Raw genomic sequence first — 16,553 nt, 5'->3', positions numbered from 1 at the left:
CCACCTTCTAGCACAGCAAGTCGTTCAACCCCGTAATTACAGCATCCACAGCCCCAGGGAACAAAACCTGGCTCCTTATCTTCAGAAATAGAAAAGGAGCATCAGGTCAGCACAGGATGGTCAAAAGCATAGGGAGATAAGCAACCGCTAGAACTTCTGCGTGACTTTAGACACCTTGAGTGACCACACATGGTTCAACAGACCCCAAAATGAGAAACTCGGAGGCACCTTTGTTTTGACTTAGCAAGTTTCAAGGAGAAAACCTTGGAAAGGCGGTGAGGACAACCCTGGCTGCGCTCAGCATCATGTCCTCTACATCCAAACGTGAGCCTGACACACCTAAGAGAGCTGCAGCATTGGGACAACTCTTCCAAGAGGAGGCCACAGCAACCACGATATCCCCAATAGTGACAGAAAACCTGCCTTGGCTGAACTCTTGGTGGCCAGCGAAGAAGAGTTCCTACAACACAAGAAACCTCTTAAAAAAGCAGCATTCAATGCTTCAGAGGAGAAGAAAACCAAACTCCACTCCTTTTCTTGCTCTGGTCTTCCCCATCTCTGTCATTTTTGGGAAACTCCTCAGTAACCCATGCTACAAACTTAAATAAAATGCCCCAAAAAGAAGGGTAAGATTCCAAATCACATCCTAATCCCAGGCAAAGCCCACGCCTGTAGCTCAGTACAGTTATGTCCAAAACACACAAAACATTAATGAACTAAACACACAAAGGCCATTTCCACTACAAGTCAATTACTTGGTTTTTTTTAATTCAAAGAAAAAAAAAATGGTATTTTAATAAATACTGCAGAAACATTAACCAAACATACAAAGTGACTTCAACATTTAAAAAAAAAAAAAGTAATGAATGTCCTGTTTTATAACAGTTATAACTTATTTTTTTCCACAATATTTAAATACAGAAAGCACTTACCAGCTATTTTGTAATACTGCCCTAAGCGCACTGTTGCATCAGTCAAAAAGCTTATTTATGGTGGTAAAAATGTCTTTTTGTGGGAAATAATCAGAACAGGTGGGTTTGTGGAGTTGGTTTTTTGTGTGTTTTTTTTTTTTTTCCCTTTTCTCAGATGAAACAAAGTGCCAGGAGCACACAGGACTGAGTTTTAATTACGGTAACCTTTTACCTTTGCACAAGTCAAGAGGAACACAGCTCGAGCACTTCCAAAATGAAGCATTACCCCTTGGGAACAAAACACTTGTGCTCAACAAGCACGAGCCACACTGGATGGAGCTTACAGTATCCTTCTTGCCAGAGAAGCTACGGAGTTAAGTCGGTCAGTAAACAAGTTGCAAATAATTTTAAAGGCCGATTTATTTAATGTAACAATAGTATTCAGTAAGCAAAAAAGGGAATTTGACTCAACTGTTTCACTGATGTTTCATGATTGTTGTCTGGATACTTATATATAGTAAAGACTTAAGGGCAGTATCCAGTTTCCACTGGGGACCCCTTAAGGCGTCACAGTTCTTCAGACCTCACCACGAGCAACCAAAGTCTGCAGGGAGAAACGGCTGCCCCCCAGAAAATACGAGCCTCACAAACCATCATCTGGCTCTGCTGGCTCATTTGCAGATTCTTGGGGTTTTTGCAAAGACGATGGCAGAGAAGAACCACAGCACAGAATAGCACTTCTCTGTAGCATTTACAGAGGGCTAGATCCCGGGATCCACCCCGCTCTCCAGCTCCCAGCAGGAGCAGGAGTCTGGGGGCTTCCCCAGATGGGCAGTAAGGCTTAACCAATTATCATGGTTGTAAAATTAAGGATCATTTGTCATCATAGCTCTTAGCACCTTTCACTTGAACCTACAGCGACATACCCATACAGTACACACCAGAACTGGAAGATCATTTCCACTCTATATCACAATCACAAAGAGGAACGGAAAGTCAGAGAGCCCTGCAACAGGGACAAATTTTGCCCCCCACACCCCAATGCGATCCATTTAAATTTCACAGTGCGAGGGCACCAGTAATACTGGGAAATCTCAAACGGTCATCTTCGTTACCAACGTGCTCAAACGCTGCCATTTCGGGAAGGCAAAACTCCAGACTTCTCACGTACAGTGTTTTCCTCTAAGTGACACACAAGCCTTGGCATCCTCTCCATTTTAACGATGAGCTACTAAAAAATTAGATCATATCCTTTGGAAAAAACCAACTAGAAGGTCACAGGGATAGTTCCTTAATGAGAAGGGCATATTAATAATGTTGTCTTTAAAAAAAAAAACCAAACAGTAACGTATTATTTTAATGAAATCAAAGTGGTAGCATCCAGGAGTAGAGTGTTAATAAAAGAAACAAGCACTGTCAATGAAATCTCTCTTCTTTGCAGTGTTATTTTCCCATTCACTCTCTTTTCTCAGCACACACAAACATTTTTCCCTTTTTCTTTTGGTTTTTTTTTTTGGCATTTTCTTCAATGTATCATTTCCTGATGCCACCTCGTGCAGAGCCATTTCTTCTCACTGCTCAATTCCTAAATAAAGTCTCACACAAGAGGTGAAGAGTCTCCGTTAAAGCACTGGCATAAGCCCTCGATAAATACCATGTGGCTGGGTACTTCATTGAGCCTTCACCCCTCCTAGACGCTCCTCTTCCTCCGTTCTCCAGGAAATCGAGGTCCTTTCACATCACCGTGCAACTCTTTGCTTTGTCCTTTCGCAAGTCCGTCGCCACTGTGGAAAGTTCTGGCCTGCCAGGCATGTGTGAAATCCGCTTTGTTGCCCTCTGCGATTTGTTTCGTTTCACATTTTTATTTGTTTTATTCACACACGCCAAGGTGGCAACGTGAAAAATGTCTCTGACGCTGTTTTCTGACTGTAAGGCTGAGCATTCAATATATGTGGCTGCTCCAATCTGTTTGGCCATATTTGCACCCTAAGGGGAAAAAAAAAACGAACATGCAATCAATACCAAGTTTCCGCAGAGAGCCAAAGCAAACCATACAATTACTTTTCAGCGCTGTTTTCCATACACAAAACCCAATGCTAAAGCTCCAACACAACAGCCAGCAGCTAATTTTGCAAAATAAACACAGCTTTGCTTCCAAGAGGCATTAAACAAGTATCCAAGCGTCATCTCCTAGGCTGATAAATAGGAACTGGAAGAGAGAAGATAAGCTCAGAGACCTGCAAACAACCACAGAAAGCCAGAGAAGGTCCCATTAGTGGGACCTATTTAGCAATTCCACCCTTACACCTTAACTCCGGGAATCATGTGCTCGCTGGGAAAGGTCTGAACCAGGCAGTTTCCAGATTTAAGCCTGCTATCTCTGAAGAGAAAATGTATTCTGGCTACCTTACAGGGTAGCCAGCGTGCCCCCAACCTGGAGCAGAGCCGTGTTACATCTCCACTGAGGGGGCAAAGTTCATAGGAGAATGAGCTGTGTGTTTCCGGGCTGGTAAATAGTTAGATCTACTTATAGCTAGGAAAAAAAAAAAAAAAAAAAAAAAGGCTAAAAAGAACACCAGCAGTTATACGAGCCCTTCTTTCATGATTTTAAGTGCGTTAGAAGTCAGAGCAGGGATATTTGTCCCAGCAGCACAAGGAAAACAACAAGCAACTCCGGCAGATGACAATACCCTGTATCCTGTTGTGGATTTTGCCACAGGAAGACAATACAGCATTGTGTGGAAAAAAAATTAGTCGTTTCAATGGAATTTTATTTCTGAGGGTGAATCTTGTTAGTAAGTAACGAAATCCAGCCACATCCTTGATGTGCTACTCCTCACGTATCCGTACAGGCACAGGTCAGTGCAACTTCTCCTTGCTCTAGTGCCAGGCTGAGGGCACTACTCTATTTGGATCCACATCTTCAGTATTTGCGCTGCAGTGATCGTCTTATCAATTTTAAATAGGAGCGGCTGATAAAGGAGTATTAGTTTGTAGGACAAGCCCTCTCCATGGTTAAACATCTCAACTCCTACTAACCAGGCCCAGCCTAGCCCTTAGAACCTCACAGATGTTTGCTCAGGTGTAGCTGATTGGAAACTGGCTGGCAAAGTGGAGACAGGGTGTCACCATCAACCGCCTTTGTCCTCCCAGCGCTTCCTTGTGAAGTTAAGAGGAATGGGAAAACCCCGCTAAGCTCTTTGATCCCGTGTCAACCTCACAAGACACGGGAATTATTTAAAAAATAAGTTGTGCAATTATCCCAGAGGACCCTTCCCTAGAACTAGTGCAGGGGAGCAGTGGGTTGCTTCATGTCACCGCCAGGCTTTGGCCACCACAAGAGATAAAACCATTATTCGGTGTAAGTTTACACTTTAGGTAGAGCACAGGTGAAATTGTGAGTTTGCTCAAGTATCAGCTTCCCTCCAACATGTGCAATTTTCCCTTTGGCTGCAAGTAATAGCTTCTGGCTTAAGCTTTTGTCTTCAGCTGACTCCTGTTCCTAAGGGGTACAGGCCAAGCTGGGCCACCAGAAGAGCTGAGAGAGCTGGGACTCTTTAGTCTGGAGAAGAGAAGGCTGAGGGGAGACCTTATCAACGCTTATAAGTATCTCAAGGGTGGGTTGAAGGAGGAGGGAGCCAGACTCTTTTCAGTGGTTCCCAGTGACAGGACAAGGGGCAACGGGCACAAGTTGGAACATAGGAGGTTCCACTCAAATATGAGAAAAAACTTCTTCACGGTAAGGGTGACAGAGCCCTGGAACAGGCTGCCCAGGGAGGGTGTGGAGTCCCCTTCTTTGGAGATTTTCAAGACCCACCTGGATGCAGTCCTGAGTAACATGCTCTGACATGCTCTGGGCAATCCTGCTTCAGCAGGGGAGTTGGACTAAATGATCTCTATGATCCCTTCCAACTCTAAAAAATTCAGTGAAATTCAGTGAGACACCAGAGGATAAAAATCCATCTGTCAGCAGATTTTCAATCACTACGGAAAAGGGTCAGATTTGGTGATTCTACTGAAGTACTGCACAAAATGTAGTATGTGAAGTTGTGTATGGAACAAGTGGCAGACAGTCTTTCCTTTTAAGTTTAATATTCAAAGAAAAACAGTATGGAAAATTACAGCTCTGAGGCTGAACAACATGAATATATATACATGCAACAGCGGTAGTTTGGAACCAAGATGACATCTGCAACAAGCAGGGTTTTAAGGACACTTGGGAATTGTTTTAAACTCAAGTAAAAAGCTGGCATTTAGTTTCATATAAAAGTGTCTGAGATGGAGAGATGTTTACTGAGTGAAGTGTAGAAAAAAATGCCGTAAGCAGCACAAGCACAGTACGACACCTCATGTTCTATTTTAATTAAGATACTCAGTTTATGGTATCTTTGCATTTTTCAATTTAAACATGCTGTGGGAGGCTGCATTATTAGTAATCGCCATTTGGAGCTGGTGGTTTGGAAAATCTGAGGTTGTAGATAAAACAGCAAAAAATATTTGACAGCACAGGATATCCACACTAGTTAAAAGTTCCTCCTGGAGGCACCATTCTCACTCTTACACCCCGCAGGGTGTCTCTCAAACCACCACTGTGATTCAGCCTCAAAGCACGGTACACAAATGTGAGTAATAAGGGGTAATTTACCTTAGAGCCCAGCTTTCCCCCGTCCTCCACCTCCTGCTTTCCCACAGCCTCATTCTTTTCCCTTCCACCTTTGTTTCTCTATCCCCTGATGCCTGGCTCCAAACTTCTCACTTCCCCAAGAGCTGCCAAGAATTAAGATGCTTTCTGGATTTGCTGCCACCTTCAGAGGGAGCTATAAGATGTTTTTCACAGGTGTTTTAAGGCAACAGGATTTTAAAGGAGACCAATTATATGCAATACTTGTCATGATGCTGAAGTCAAATGAATGACATTCAAATCTAAAGTCCGAAGACAACAATTTCACCAATTAGTCAGTAAATCAACAGGACATGTCACCTCCCGGTGCTGTTTTGGCCTCTGCAGGCCCAGAAAAGTGGTAAATTTATTTTCCATACAATTAAAAGGCTCTGTGCAACTAAGAAGGCTACAAACTTATGATGCTTAAAGCATGTGTTGTGGGGCTGCGTGATTTTCTGCTGCATCCAGTCTGTGGATAGGCTTTGTCTTTACTCATAATAGCTTTCAAAGTCACCTCCATCTACCACTAGAGAATGTGCATCTGACTCCTAGGATGTCAACGGGGACAGCTGTTGTTCATCAAAATGGCTACAGCAATAGAAAAGGGTCTTATCTCCCACCCCTAAGTACAGAGTAAGCAGCACATACCTGATCGTAGGACACGGGGGTCTGCCTGTGGTTGGAAAGTTCCACGAGTGTGCTTACATCTGTGCGCAGATCCGACTTGCAACCAACCAAAAGCATTTTGGTGTTCGGACAGAACTCCTGGATTTCACCTTTCCACTGTAAAATTGTAGGTTGTTATTACACTCAAGTAGTTGAATGTTTAAATCCAAAGCAGCAATAGATACAAGATGAAGTTTAATAAGTCGTGACATTTTATGTGGAAATATTCTTACATAATAGTTGTATCTACCTTCAAGCTAATTTCTAAAGGCATTAGTTCCAGCAGAATCTGGTCAAGGATGAAATCTTACTATCTTGTACACTCATTAATTCCACCGACTTACTAATCACGAGGGAATGAATTGAGATTGTTTACCTACATGAGTAAAGGTTTGCAGACCTGTCACAAGCAGTAAACACCCGGCCATTGCCATTTTCAGACAGGAACCAACAAAACCTGGTGTCACCACATTCAATGGTTCCTTCAGATGGAGGCAAAGGCAGGTCTTGTACAACCACATAATAAACTTTGCTTTATACTGGCTCACGGCTACATCCTCATACCTAAAACTACACAAATCTGTCAAGGGTTCAGCTATCGTGAACCGGTAACAGGCCCTTCAAGCAGGACTTGTGATACATTCCTTGCGTTTCTTCCCCTTCTACATCGTTATTTTGAGAAAACAAGCCAAGAATTTTGCAGTATAACCTGGACAGATCATACAAACCCTAAAATGTAAGGATATGATTCCTGTTTAAAAGCATATTAAGAAAAATCTCTTACAGAATTAAGCAACAGTAGTATAGTAACTGACATTATCAGGGACAGAAAACAAAAAGACAGTTCTAGATGCTTGTTGGCCCAGTTAGTGGCTGAAAGAACAGTCTTAAGTATTTTCTGTGGACTATTCAGAGCATTGTAAGCCACTTTATTCCCAGTGACACAAGAATCACTGGCCCCAGCTACAGAAAAAAGGAACTTCAGGTCATTAAGCCTTAAAGACAACACTGCAAAGTCATGCCCAGTGATCAAGGAAGGGACCAGGACCACCTCGCAAACACAGAGCCTGATTATCAAAATTCAATGTTTTAACTCAGGGGAAGCCTGGCACTGAATCTCGGATCACTGAGCTTGGGAAAAAATCCTGAAGTTTGGTGCAGGGCTGCATTTCTATGCCATCCCTATAGGTCTTCTGGTAGCTTCCAGAGGCATTTGTCACTGGCTCCTTCTAACCTCAGGCTGAGAAATTATGTAAAGCCGTGGCAGAAGTCCAAACACTTGGCAGGCACGTTCTAACCGTCTTTGCAACATGGCAAAGTTTCTCAATCCCGCCTGTTATAGGAGTATAATGTGAGAGACAGTTTCTTGCTGTGCCCAGCCCTGCACCTCACACCACCCTGAACAATTCACTGCTGTCTAAGGGCTGAGGAATGAGAATTTGCTTCACCCCTGAGCATCCATTAGGGAGTTTTTGTTTTCAATTAACATTCACCCCTTTCAAACAAATGATCTCAAATTCTAGCAGCGCAGGGCGCAGTCCTGCCATCTCTCCATTAAAAGGAATAAACTGAAGTTTTCACTGCAGGGAACAGCACCGTTCTTCAGAGATTTTAAAGACAAGCTACTCAAACAGTTCTGTACTCAAAACGCTTCGCGAACACTTGCCTTTTTTAGCACACTGTCAAGGGTTTCTGGCCGACTGATGTCAAAGCAAATCAGGACAGCATCAGAATCTGGATAGGAGAGCGGGCGGACATTGTCATAATAAGGAGATCCTGCAGGGAAACAAACAAGATTTTTATTAGTTTATATTTTTCCACTTTCTGCAGTCATTCAAGCTTATTCAGAGAGTTTAGAAAGGTTTTCAGCGAAGCTCTTTAATAGCACCCAGCTACCATCTTCTCTTCAATAGCACTGTTTTCCCAAAACACTCGCTGCAGTTGTTCATTTCCCCACTTCCCTTTTGTTTCTCACCTACAAAGGCAACAGCTTTCCCAAGTAATGAAGAGTGATGGCACCCCAGTGATCCATCTCCCACCAAAAGCTCGGGATGCCCCCAGTAACAAGGAAAGGGAAATCGGGTCAGCCCAAGTTTAAAGTCCCAGCATTAACCTGCAGGGATTTGACTTTGAGCATAAATCCTCAACCTCCAAAAGGCTCCTTTTCAAAGCAGATTTGTCACAGTTGCGCTTTCACAGGGAAAATATAAATCAGGAATTTATGAAATAAATCGGTTTTGATTCTTCTAACATTTGAAACAAATAGATCCAAGTGCAACCTTTAATTGTCATGGGTATCAGCAATTTTTAGAAAAAACTCTTGCTTCAAATTAAAGCATTTGTTGCAGCACTCCAGGAGAAAAGAATCCCAGTCCTGTAGGCAGGCACACAAGTTACCTGTCACAAAAAGCCTCACTAATCTGCAAATCAATATATGCTTGCAATAAAAGTTTATGTTTAGCCCATAAAAGAAATATTTATCCATGAGATCAAAGTTAATCTAGTAATTGGATGGAACAGAAACAGGTTCAATATTGCACTCTATGCGTGTTTTACTTCCAGAGCTGTTAAGGGACACGCTGTTTTCTTTAAGAATTCTCATGATGTGCAGAGTTACAAGTATTTCTCCAGAATCAGAAAACTCGTTTGTATCGTCTGGTGAATCTGGTAACAGGTTGGGGGGTGGGGGAATTTCCTTTTTTCTAGGAAGTTCCAGTCACTCTGCCAACCATTCCATTTGGCCTTAGCTCTGCTGAAGTTTCACTTACTGAGGAGAATGCACTTCTGATTTAGAAGAGTAATTAAACAGTTAAGTGGTCAAAAAGGACAAGGGCTTTGAAACACGTGCCTGCAACTTAAAATGCATTTTCTTAGTCATATAGTCTTATTTCTGTATTTTTCTCTTGTGAACCTAAAATACAGCGGAGAACATATGCAACAAGAACATAGCTTTCAAGAGTTTGGGGGTTATCAGCCAATTATATCACCCAATTTTCCAGTTATCTAGAACTAATTGGCTGTAAGGTCTCAGAGGCTGAGCAGACTATTAACTGGATTAGAGAAATTCCTCAAGTTTTTAACTGACAGACAGCTCACGCTGTTGCACAAAGCAGAGCGGGGAATGGTGTGAACGTATCGCAGATGACTTCAGTTGGACAGCTTATACTGGAAGGAAGGAGTCAAGAATCCCAAGAATGTTGTTTTTGAAAGGAAGAGTAACACATGGGGAATGAAGCATTACCAAACTAGGTAGCAGAAGGTAATTTGTTGAACGAGACTATTTTATTCAAATGCTCATCTTCATAAATGATGTCAATCTGACAATGAGGCAGCTGTCAAAAACTGCTCTTCAAAAAACAGTTAGCTGTCTTCAGCAGTAAATGACATGTTAAAAGAAATCTAAGCGAGCTGAGCTGACCGGTAATTAACTATTTATTTGAGCTCTGCTAGCAGTGACTATCAATAAGCATTTTCCACTACTAATTATTCCCCAACTATCTCCAGCCCTGCTATTATGGTGCCTCCATCCTGGTGCCCCAGGGCCAAGTTATTTATCCTGGAGCCCTAGGGCCAAGTTATTTGCCCTGGACAGAGGAGCTGCAGAGCAGCGTGCCGTCAACTAGCCACCTGCACTGCTTTGCAGCCTAGAACTGGCCCAAGCACAGCCTGGATGCTGGTGAGAGCCACTGCCTGGCTAGCACATCTCCCTGCCGAGCTCAGGCAAGTAAGGGCAGGATTGAAGATCATTAATGCTTGGCCAAATGGTTGCTGGCTAGAAAGGAGTCTCAAGCCTCACCCAGAAACTAATTCCTTAGACACATACCTATCTTCTCACTCACCAGTCTTCAGGGATACAACACACCATATATGTCCATCAGCGTGTATTTATGTATACACACAGTCACCACCTCCAGCCCAGAGACTCCTTTCTACTGTGTCAGCTGTAGCTCTGTTTGTTTGGAGGGTTCTTCTTTTTAGGTTTTCCTTCTGAACCTCTCATATTAAAGACGCTGAGCCAGAAGAAGTGCACTTTCACAGGCAGTCCTTCTGCTCAGACGCAAGCGAGGAGGAAAATTTGACACCTCCTTTTCTTCGGGGTAGTGTGTGGCAGAACAAACGGGAACCATTTAAACTACTCAGGGCTGCAGCATCAACAAAGGAAAATTTCCTAGTCTCATTCAACAGCAATAACCAAACCTTTCTTCCTGGGCAAATAAAGAGGGGGCTGCGGCCCTCGCTGTGCGAGCCTATTCAATCGGCATTTCATCGGTTCGCCCAGAGAAACCCTCAGAAGCCAGGAATCCCAGGAATGAGGCTCAAGTCTGAACAGAAAACTCAGGCACAGCCCAGTGAGGCTGGCTCGCTCTTTTTCAAGTCAGTCTGCAGATTTGAAGCCATGCCAACCCTAGAAAACAGGAGGAGAATGTGGAGCTGCAGCTATAGCATTTGTCGGGGGGGGGGGGGGGGGGAAGCCTTTTTGTGTTTGTTATTCTGTCCCTACAAAATATAACATTTTTGTCAAGGACAACATGGATGATTTTTCAGTTTTAACAAGGAGTTTCTAGTAATGCTGTAGTTCCTCGCAGTTTGTGGTGGAAGTACATTCCAGCCGCAATCCCCCTTTTCTAATCTGTTTGGCAGTTTAAATAATTTAAGCCAAAATAAGCACCACATTAAGAATGATCTACTTTTAAAACCTTACATTTCATGCAAAGTACAACATAAGTTCAGCTTTTAAACTGAAATAAAACTCCTCCCCAGCAACATGGTTGGCTTGGGTCTACAGAAGACACCAAGCTTAGGCTTAAATGTTGCTATCTTAATAAATAACAGAATTGCATCCTTAAAAAGTTAAAGCGTACTTAATTTTTTGATGGCTTAGCACTACTCCAAGATGGTAAATCACAGAGAACTGATGTTCTGTTTGTCTGCAAGACCCAAAGCCACCACCACCAGTTCCAAGCAGGAGGTTCATCCCCACATCCCACCTACGGAGCTGAACCTGGGCAGCTCCTGCTCAGCCTTCGCTCGCCCGCAGGCCCTAAGGGAAGCCGAGCTCAGTAACAGGCAAGACTTTACTATTTACACACCACCAAGCAGCCATCAGGCATTAGTCTTTGTAGCCTTTTGGACTCCAGTCAACTGAAAGAAGAACAGATGAACAGCAGCATTTTTCACTCCCAAACCCTTGGGCTCACTAATTATCGGCTACCTAGAAAACACATCAAACACTGCAGTGGCCACTCCAACTAGTCAATTCACTGCTGATGGCTCTTCTCCTTGCCAAACCACCCTGGCTAGTTTTGGACAAAATGCGGGTGATTTTGTGTACTGAATATCATAGAAAACATCATCTCCAAGCACACGAATCACTATATTCATGGTATTTTGTGTGTTTACATTTCTGCACCTCAAACAGGAAACAGGACTTTGGTAGGTGACTTGGCATTCCCAGTTATCAAATCTATTTTTTTCCCCTTTAAAGGACAAAAAAAAAAACCCTATAAGGACTCATCACTGTTATACTGTCATGAAAGAAAAAAAAAAAAAGTCACATGGCTCAATACAGCCAACTTGCAAGTGAACTGGAAGGCAGCGACAGAAATTTGACATTTCCTTTACAATGCTTTACTGCCAGAAAGCTCAAGAAAATAATAACTTTAATTCCTCCATGTTTCAGAAGTCTTCTGAAAGATTTCAGCAAAAAGCTTTATAATTAATATTATGTTTCTATATGGACACTGAATACACTGTGCACATTCAAATCACAGTAAAGCCAACCTGATTTAAAGCTCTAAGGCCCTTCTGGATTTAATTATATGCTAATCCCCAGCAGTGCATAGGTATTTCTGGCCCTGTTGAGAATTATTTTATTGGAGCATCCAGTACAGTTTCCACAGCATAACCAATAAAAAAACCTCTAAAATATGTTTTAAGAAGACACAGGTATGTGTGTCTAATTAATAGTATGTGATTTCTGTGCCACAGCTGCTGTTGTACTATCAAAGTAGCCACTTTTAATGGAAGCAGTCAAAACCTTGGTAAATGCACACTAAGACCATGCCTACGGTAGACAAAGACGTCTAATACACAAGTATTTTTTGACAGTGTCCATGAAACATGAACTACAAGATGAAGCTTCAGCCTGAAGAATCTTCTAATACTCTACCTAGCAAAATAAGCACGCAGCTCCCAAACAGCTCACGACTGCCATACCACGTTACCACAGACTGGAATAATTTATGGTGTAGTTAGATTGCAACCAGACATTCCTGCTTTGAAAGAAGGGTTGGTAGTCCAAAAACCAATTGAAATTCAAGTTGGCAAGTGCTTTCCTTAATGCTGTGGCTAATTTAAACCCTTATAATGACTTGCAGAACTAGACAGTACCAGAAAATATTTGAATAATGAGTCTTCCTATTCCACTCTTACTTGTAAGAGTGTTTTGTCCCATACTTCTATTGGTATATCCAAGATATAAAAAAAAAAAAAAACCAAACAAAACACGAAACCAAACTTTTCAATTAATTTACAGCTTGCTTTAGAAGGTTCTATCAATTGCGTGACTCTCTACATTTTGTACTTGAGTCCTCTAGTTCTCATTATTATTATTATATAAAGGATTGTAAACTAAAACCGTGACAGCAGGGCCTGTTCTCACCCTAACACAAGGCTATTTTACCTAACACAAGGCTATTTTAACCAATGCCTAGAGCTTTTCTCATTTTCTGTGAGGGGGAAATAAAAAAAAAAAAAAAAAAAAAAAGTACTCAAAGTGGCAGCACCTTCCTTCCAAAGGATTAATTGCAAAACCCAACATTTACTTTGATTCAAGCTATGGACTAATTTGCAAGACAACCTGTTGCATGCTCCCAGTTACAAAATAGTTTAAAAGGGCTAAAGATGGATACTAAATACTGAAAGATGGATACTAAATACTGATCAAGTCATCTTGAAAGTATCTGCAGTATACTGCAACCAAATTCAGCTGAACGGTGTCCTTCCTGCCCTCCCCAAAGAGATATTGAAGTACCTCAAATGACCGGAGCCATTACCTCCCCGCCTTGTTGCAATGGACATCATCTTCTATTAGCATTTGGCAGTTAATCAGTTAACTGATGAAGTTAATTTAGTTAACTAGATCTAGTCCTGCTTTAAAAATGTCACCAAAACATTTATTCTAATTCAGCAGGGGACTAGGACAAAGGCTTGTAAAAATTAAGTTACCAAGAATTTAAGATAATGCTAAAACGCTATCTTATCTGCTAATGTCCCTTATCTGGTGATGTGATTTTGCACTGGGTTAATGGGTTGGGGTAGCATGTTTCTTCTTGCAGTCGGTGAGAAGGGCTGTTTAGGGAGAGACGCTTCTTCATCTGCAGAGCCCCACAACCAGAGGATCCGCTGTTCAAGTAACACTTTATGAGACCAAAGCACTGGATCTTTCAAACATTTCCTCTTTCGTTTCAGATTGCAGACAAATTAGCCTCTTGATCTTAAGCTTCTGACTCAGTCAAATTTTCTATTAGTTCCAGGACAGGCCCAAGAGGACGACATGCACACGCAAAGGCTGGCAGGTGTTTCTTCCACTGCTTTTTGTCTTTTGAAGTGCTACAGAATATTTCATTACATGGGTGTCTCCAGCCTCTGACATACAGATTCCAAACCTTCCCACGTCAAACAACTTCACTTGCGAGCACGTTGTATTTTAATAGCTAAAATTTTCCAAAATCACTTAACTATTAATTTTTAATAAGCCCTCACTCCGTAGTTTGTTACAGCCAGCTTAGTAATCAGGATGAAAGCTCAAACCAGACACACTCTAGAAGTCTGCAAGTCTTACTTGGCATAAGATGAAGAAAAAAATCAGTTCAGAGCTACGCTGATACCGGCTGTGGGCAGAGAGACTGCCTTTTCCCAGTAATCGTGTTGCAAGAATTTGGAATCATTTCCTCCACAGCAAGAGGAAAGCCAACTCGCCGCCTAAACTCCTTTTTTTAAAAAAGGGATTAACATTTTCATTTCTGGTGAAAGGACTGCTTTTGTATTTGGAAGGAACGGCTGGGTCCAAATTCAACAGCAACATGCTATCTACACAACCTGCCTAAAGAAGAAGGGGCTTGCTCTGTCAAGTTTCTCCAGCTTTTTTTCCCAATCACTTCTGCAGAATAATGTTGATCCACGCCACCGTTAATGGTTCCTGGTGTCATTCACCCGTGACCACCTCTCCCCATGTGCTCAGTTATTGAGGCTGGCTGTCCACACTCCTCTCCAGCGCCGAGGTGACAAGTCCCGACAAGTTCAGGGGTCCATCCTCACCACCCTGGCAGTGACCTTAGTCCAGTTATCAATGGCAGCAGAATCTAGAGGAGCTTCTGGCCTAACATGAGAGCAAAGACACCAAGAACCTCAACCTTGGAGGCATGTGAGCCAGGGTTTTTGAACAAGGCACCACCGGGAGAGCGATGAGGACCCTACACACCGATAAGAAAGGATGGTTCCCTCTGCATCCTCAGAGGGCTGGAGATGCCTACCTGCCTAGTCTCTACTGGCTTTAAAGAATCTCTAAAACACAGGAAAGGTGGCGTTAAGGAGGCCACAAGGAATTCATTTACCATGAGCATATATAAACACCTCTTCACCCTTCTCCTAGGTAAAGCCGGGTTCCAGGGTAGCGGAGGTGCAAAGGTGCCTTTACCCCCGCAGCTCCTCAGATAAGCTCCTTCCAGCCAGGCAGGAGAGCACACACACACACACACACCCCTGCCCTGCCATGCTGACAAATCGCTTCGTGGAGGTTTGCCCGCACCCTTTCCCCTTCCCTCCTACGCGTATCGCTAAAGTTTACCTCAGAATTTTGAAGAAAAAAAAAAAAAAATGAATCAGAAGCAACCGCTCGACCGCATCTGGAGACCGGCACCCCCGGTGAGGGGCTGGGAGGCCGCCGGGGCCGGTCTCCTGCCCGCCTCCCCCCTCCACACACCGACACCCCCCTGGACCGAGGGAGAGCGGCGGCTCCTCACCGATCCCCCCCCCCTACCCCCCATCCCACAACCCCGGCCCCGGGGGAGCGCTCACCCGAGGTGTCCCAGAGGCTGAGCTCGATGCGCTGGGTGTCGATCTCGAAGCTGGCCGTGTAGTTCTCGAAGACGGTGGGGACGTAGCTCTGCCGGGAGACAGCGCACGGTCAGCCCGCCACCACCATCGCCCCGGCCCCGGTCCCCCCCCGCCCCGAGCCCCGGCGTCCCCCCGGCCCACCTCAGGGAAGCAGTCCTTGGCAAAGACGTGGAGCAGGGCGGTCTTCCCGCACTGGCTGTCCCCCACCACCACGATCTTGCACTTCACGTTCTGGTTGGGATCCATCACCGCCTTGCTCGATAACTTCTGGCTCGCTCTTCTTTCCTTCATTGATCTCGGCTTAGTTCCTCGGCCGGCCACAGCGAAAGGAAGAAAAAGAAAAAAAAAAAAAAAAAAAAAAAAAAAAGAGAAGACTCTCGTTTCCCTCAAATAAAGATAAAAATAATTAAAAAAAAAAAAAAAAAAGGGGGGGGGGAAAGAAAAAACCCCAGTGGCAGAGCCGCGGGACCTGCCACCTACGCACTGCCCGCCGGCCGGCCCCGCACAGACTGCTTTGTCCCCCCACCTCCCGCCCGTATTTATAGCCTCGCATCCGCCAATCACCGCCCGCCGCCGCTGCGGGGCCCGCCCCCTGGCCGCGCGCTGTCGGGCGGGCCGGCGGAGCAGCGCGCCCCCTAGGGGAGCCACCCGGCGCCGCAGCCGGGGCGGGAGGCGGGGGGGGGGCGGAGGGACCCGATGCCTCATAAATGGTGGGGTTTTTGAAAAAAAAAAAAAAATCTATAAATCTCAGTGCTACGAAAGGGAATCTGCGGCCTGCGAGGCTCTGTGGCCTCCAGAGGGGCGGCGAGGCCTGCCAGGGCGGCTGCTGCCCACTGGGGCCCCTCTACAGCCACAGGCCGGGTTGAGGAGAGCCGCTCGCTTCGGCCTTACCTGCACCACGGGGCGGGCTCAGCCAGGCCGTGTTTGTGGGTAAAGGGGTTTTTCACTCAAAACATGGTCACAAGAAGGGTGTTGGGATACCATAAAGCATCCCCACCGCTAACGTGCTCCTTTTTTGTTTAGCTTCCTGGACACAAAACCAAGCAAAAACTGGCTTACGCTCCCCGGAGGACTGAACGCCCGCTCTGACTGAAACAGCCATTCTGTAACAACACTGAGGGGTAAATCTTCCCCAAAGTGACAGCCCCCAACAAGGGGTGGCTTGTGAGCCCTCGTGAAGGTGGGTCTTGGCATCA

General features: G+C 44.3%; 1 protein-coding gene across 1 annotated transcript; it reads right to left on the bottom strand.

The window, feature by feature from the left end:
- Positions 1-748: 748 nt before the first annotated feature.
- On the bottom strand, positions 749-15,648 carry RND3 (Rho family GTPase 3). The gene is made up of 5 exons (XM_074144882.1): positions 15,499-15,648; positions 15,319-15,406; positions 7,907-8,016; positions 6,223-6,357; positions 749-2,897 (listed from the first exon to the last, which is right to left on the bottom strand). The coding sequence occupies exons 1-5, from the start codon at positions 15,646-15,648 to the stop codon at positions 2,646-2,648; spliced, it is 735 nt and encodes a 244-aa protein (XP_074000983.1). The 3' UTR covers positions 749-2,645.
- Positions 15,649-16,553: the final 905 nt, after the last annotated feature.

This window comes from Numenius arquata, chromosome 3, assembly GCF_964106895.1.
Source record: "Numenius arquata chromosome 3, bNumArq3.hap1.1, whole genome shotgun sequence".
NCBI lineage: Eukaryota > Metazoa > Chordata > Aves > Charadriiformes > Scolopacidae > Numenius > Numenius arquata.
The sequence above is the reverse complement of the archived record's forward strand: the minus strand, read 5'-3'. Positions and strand labels throughout refer to the sequence as shown.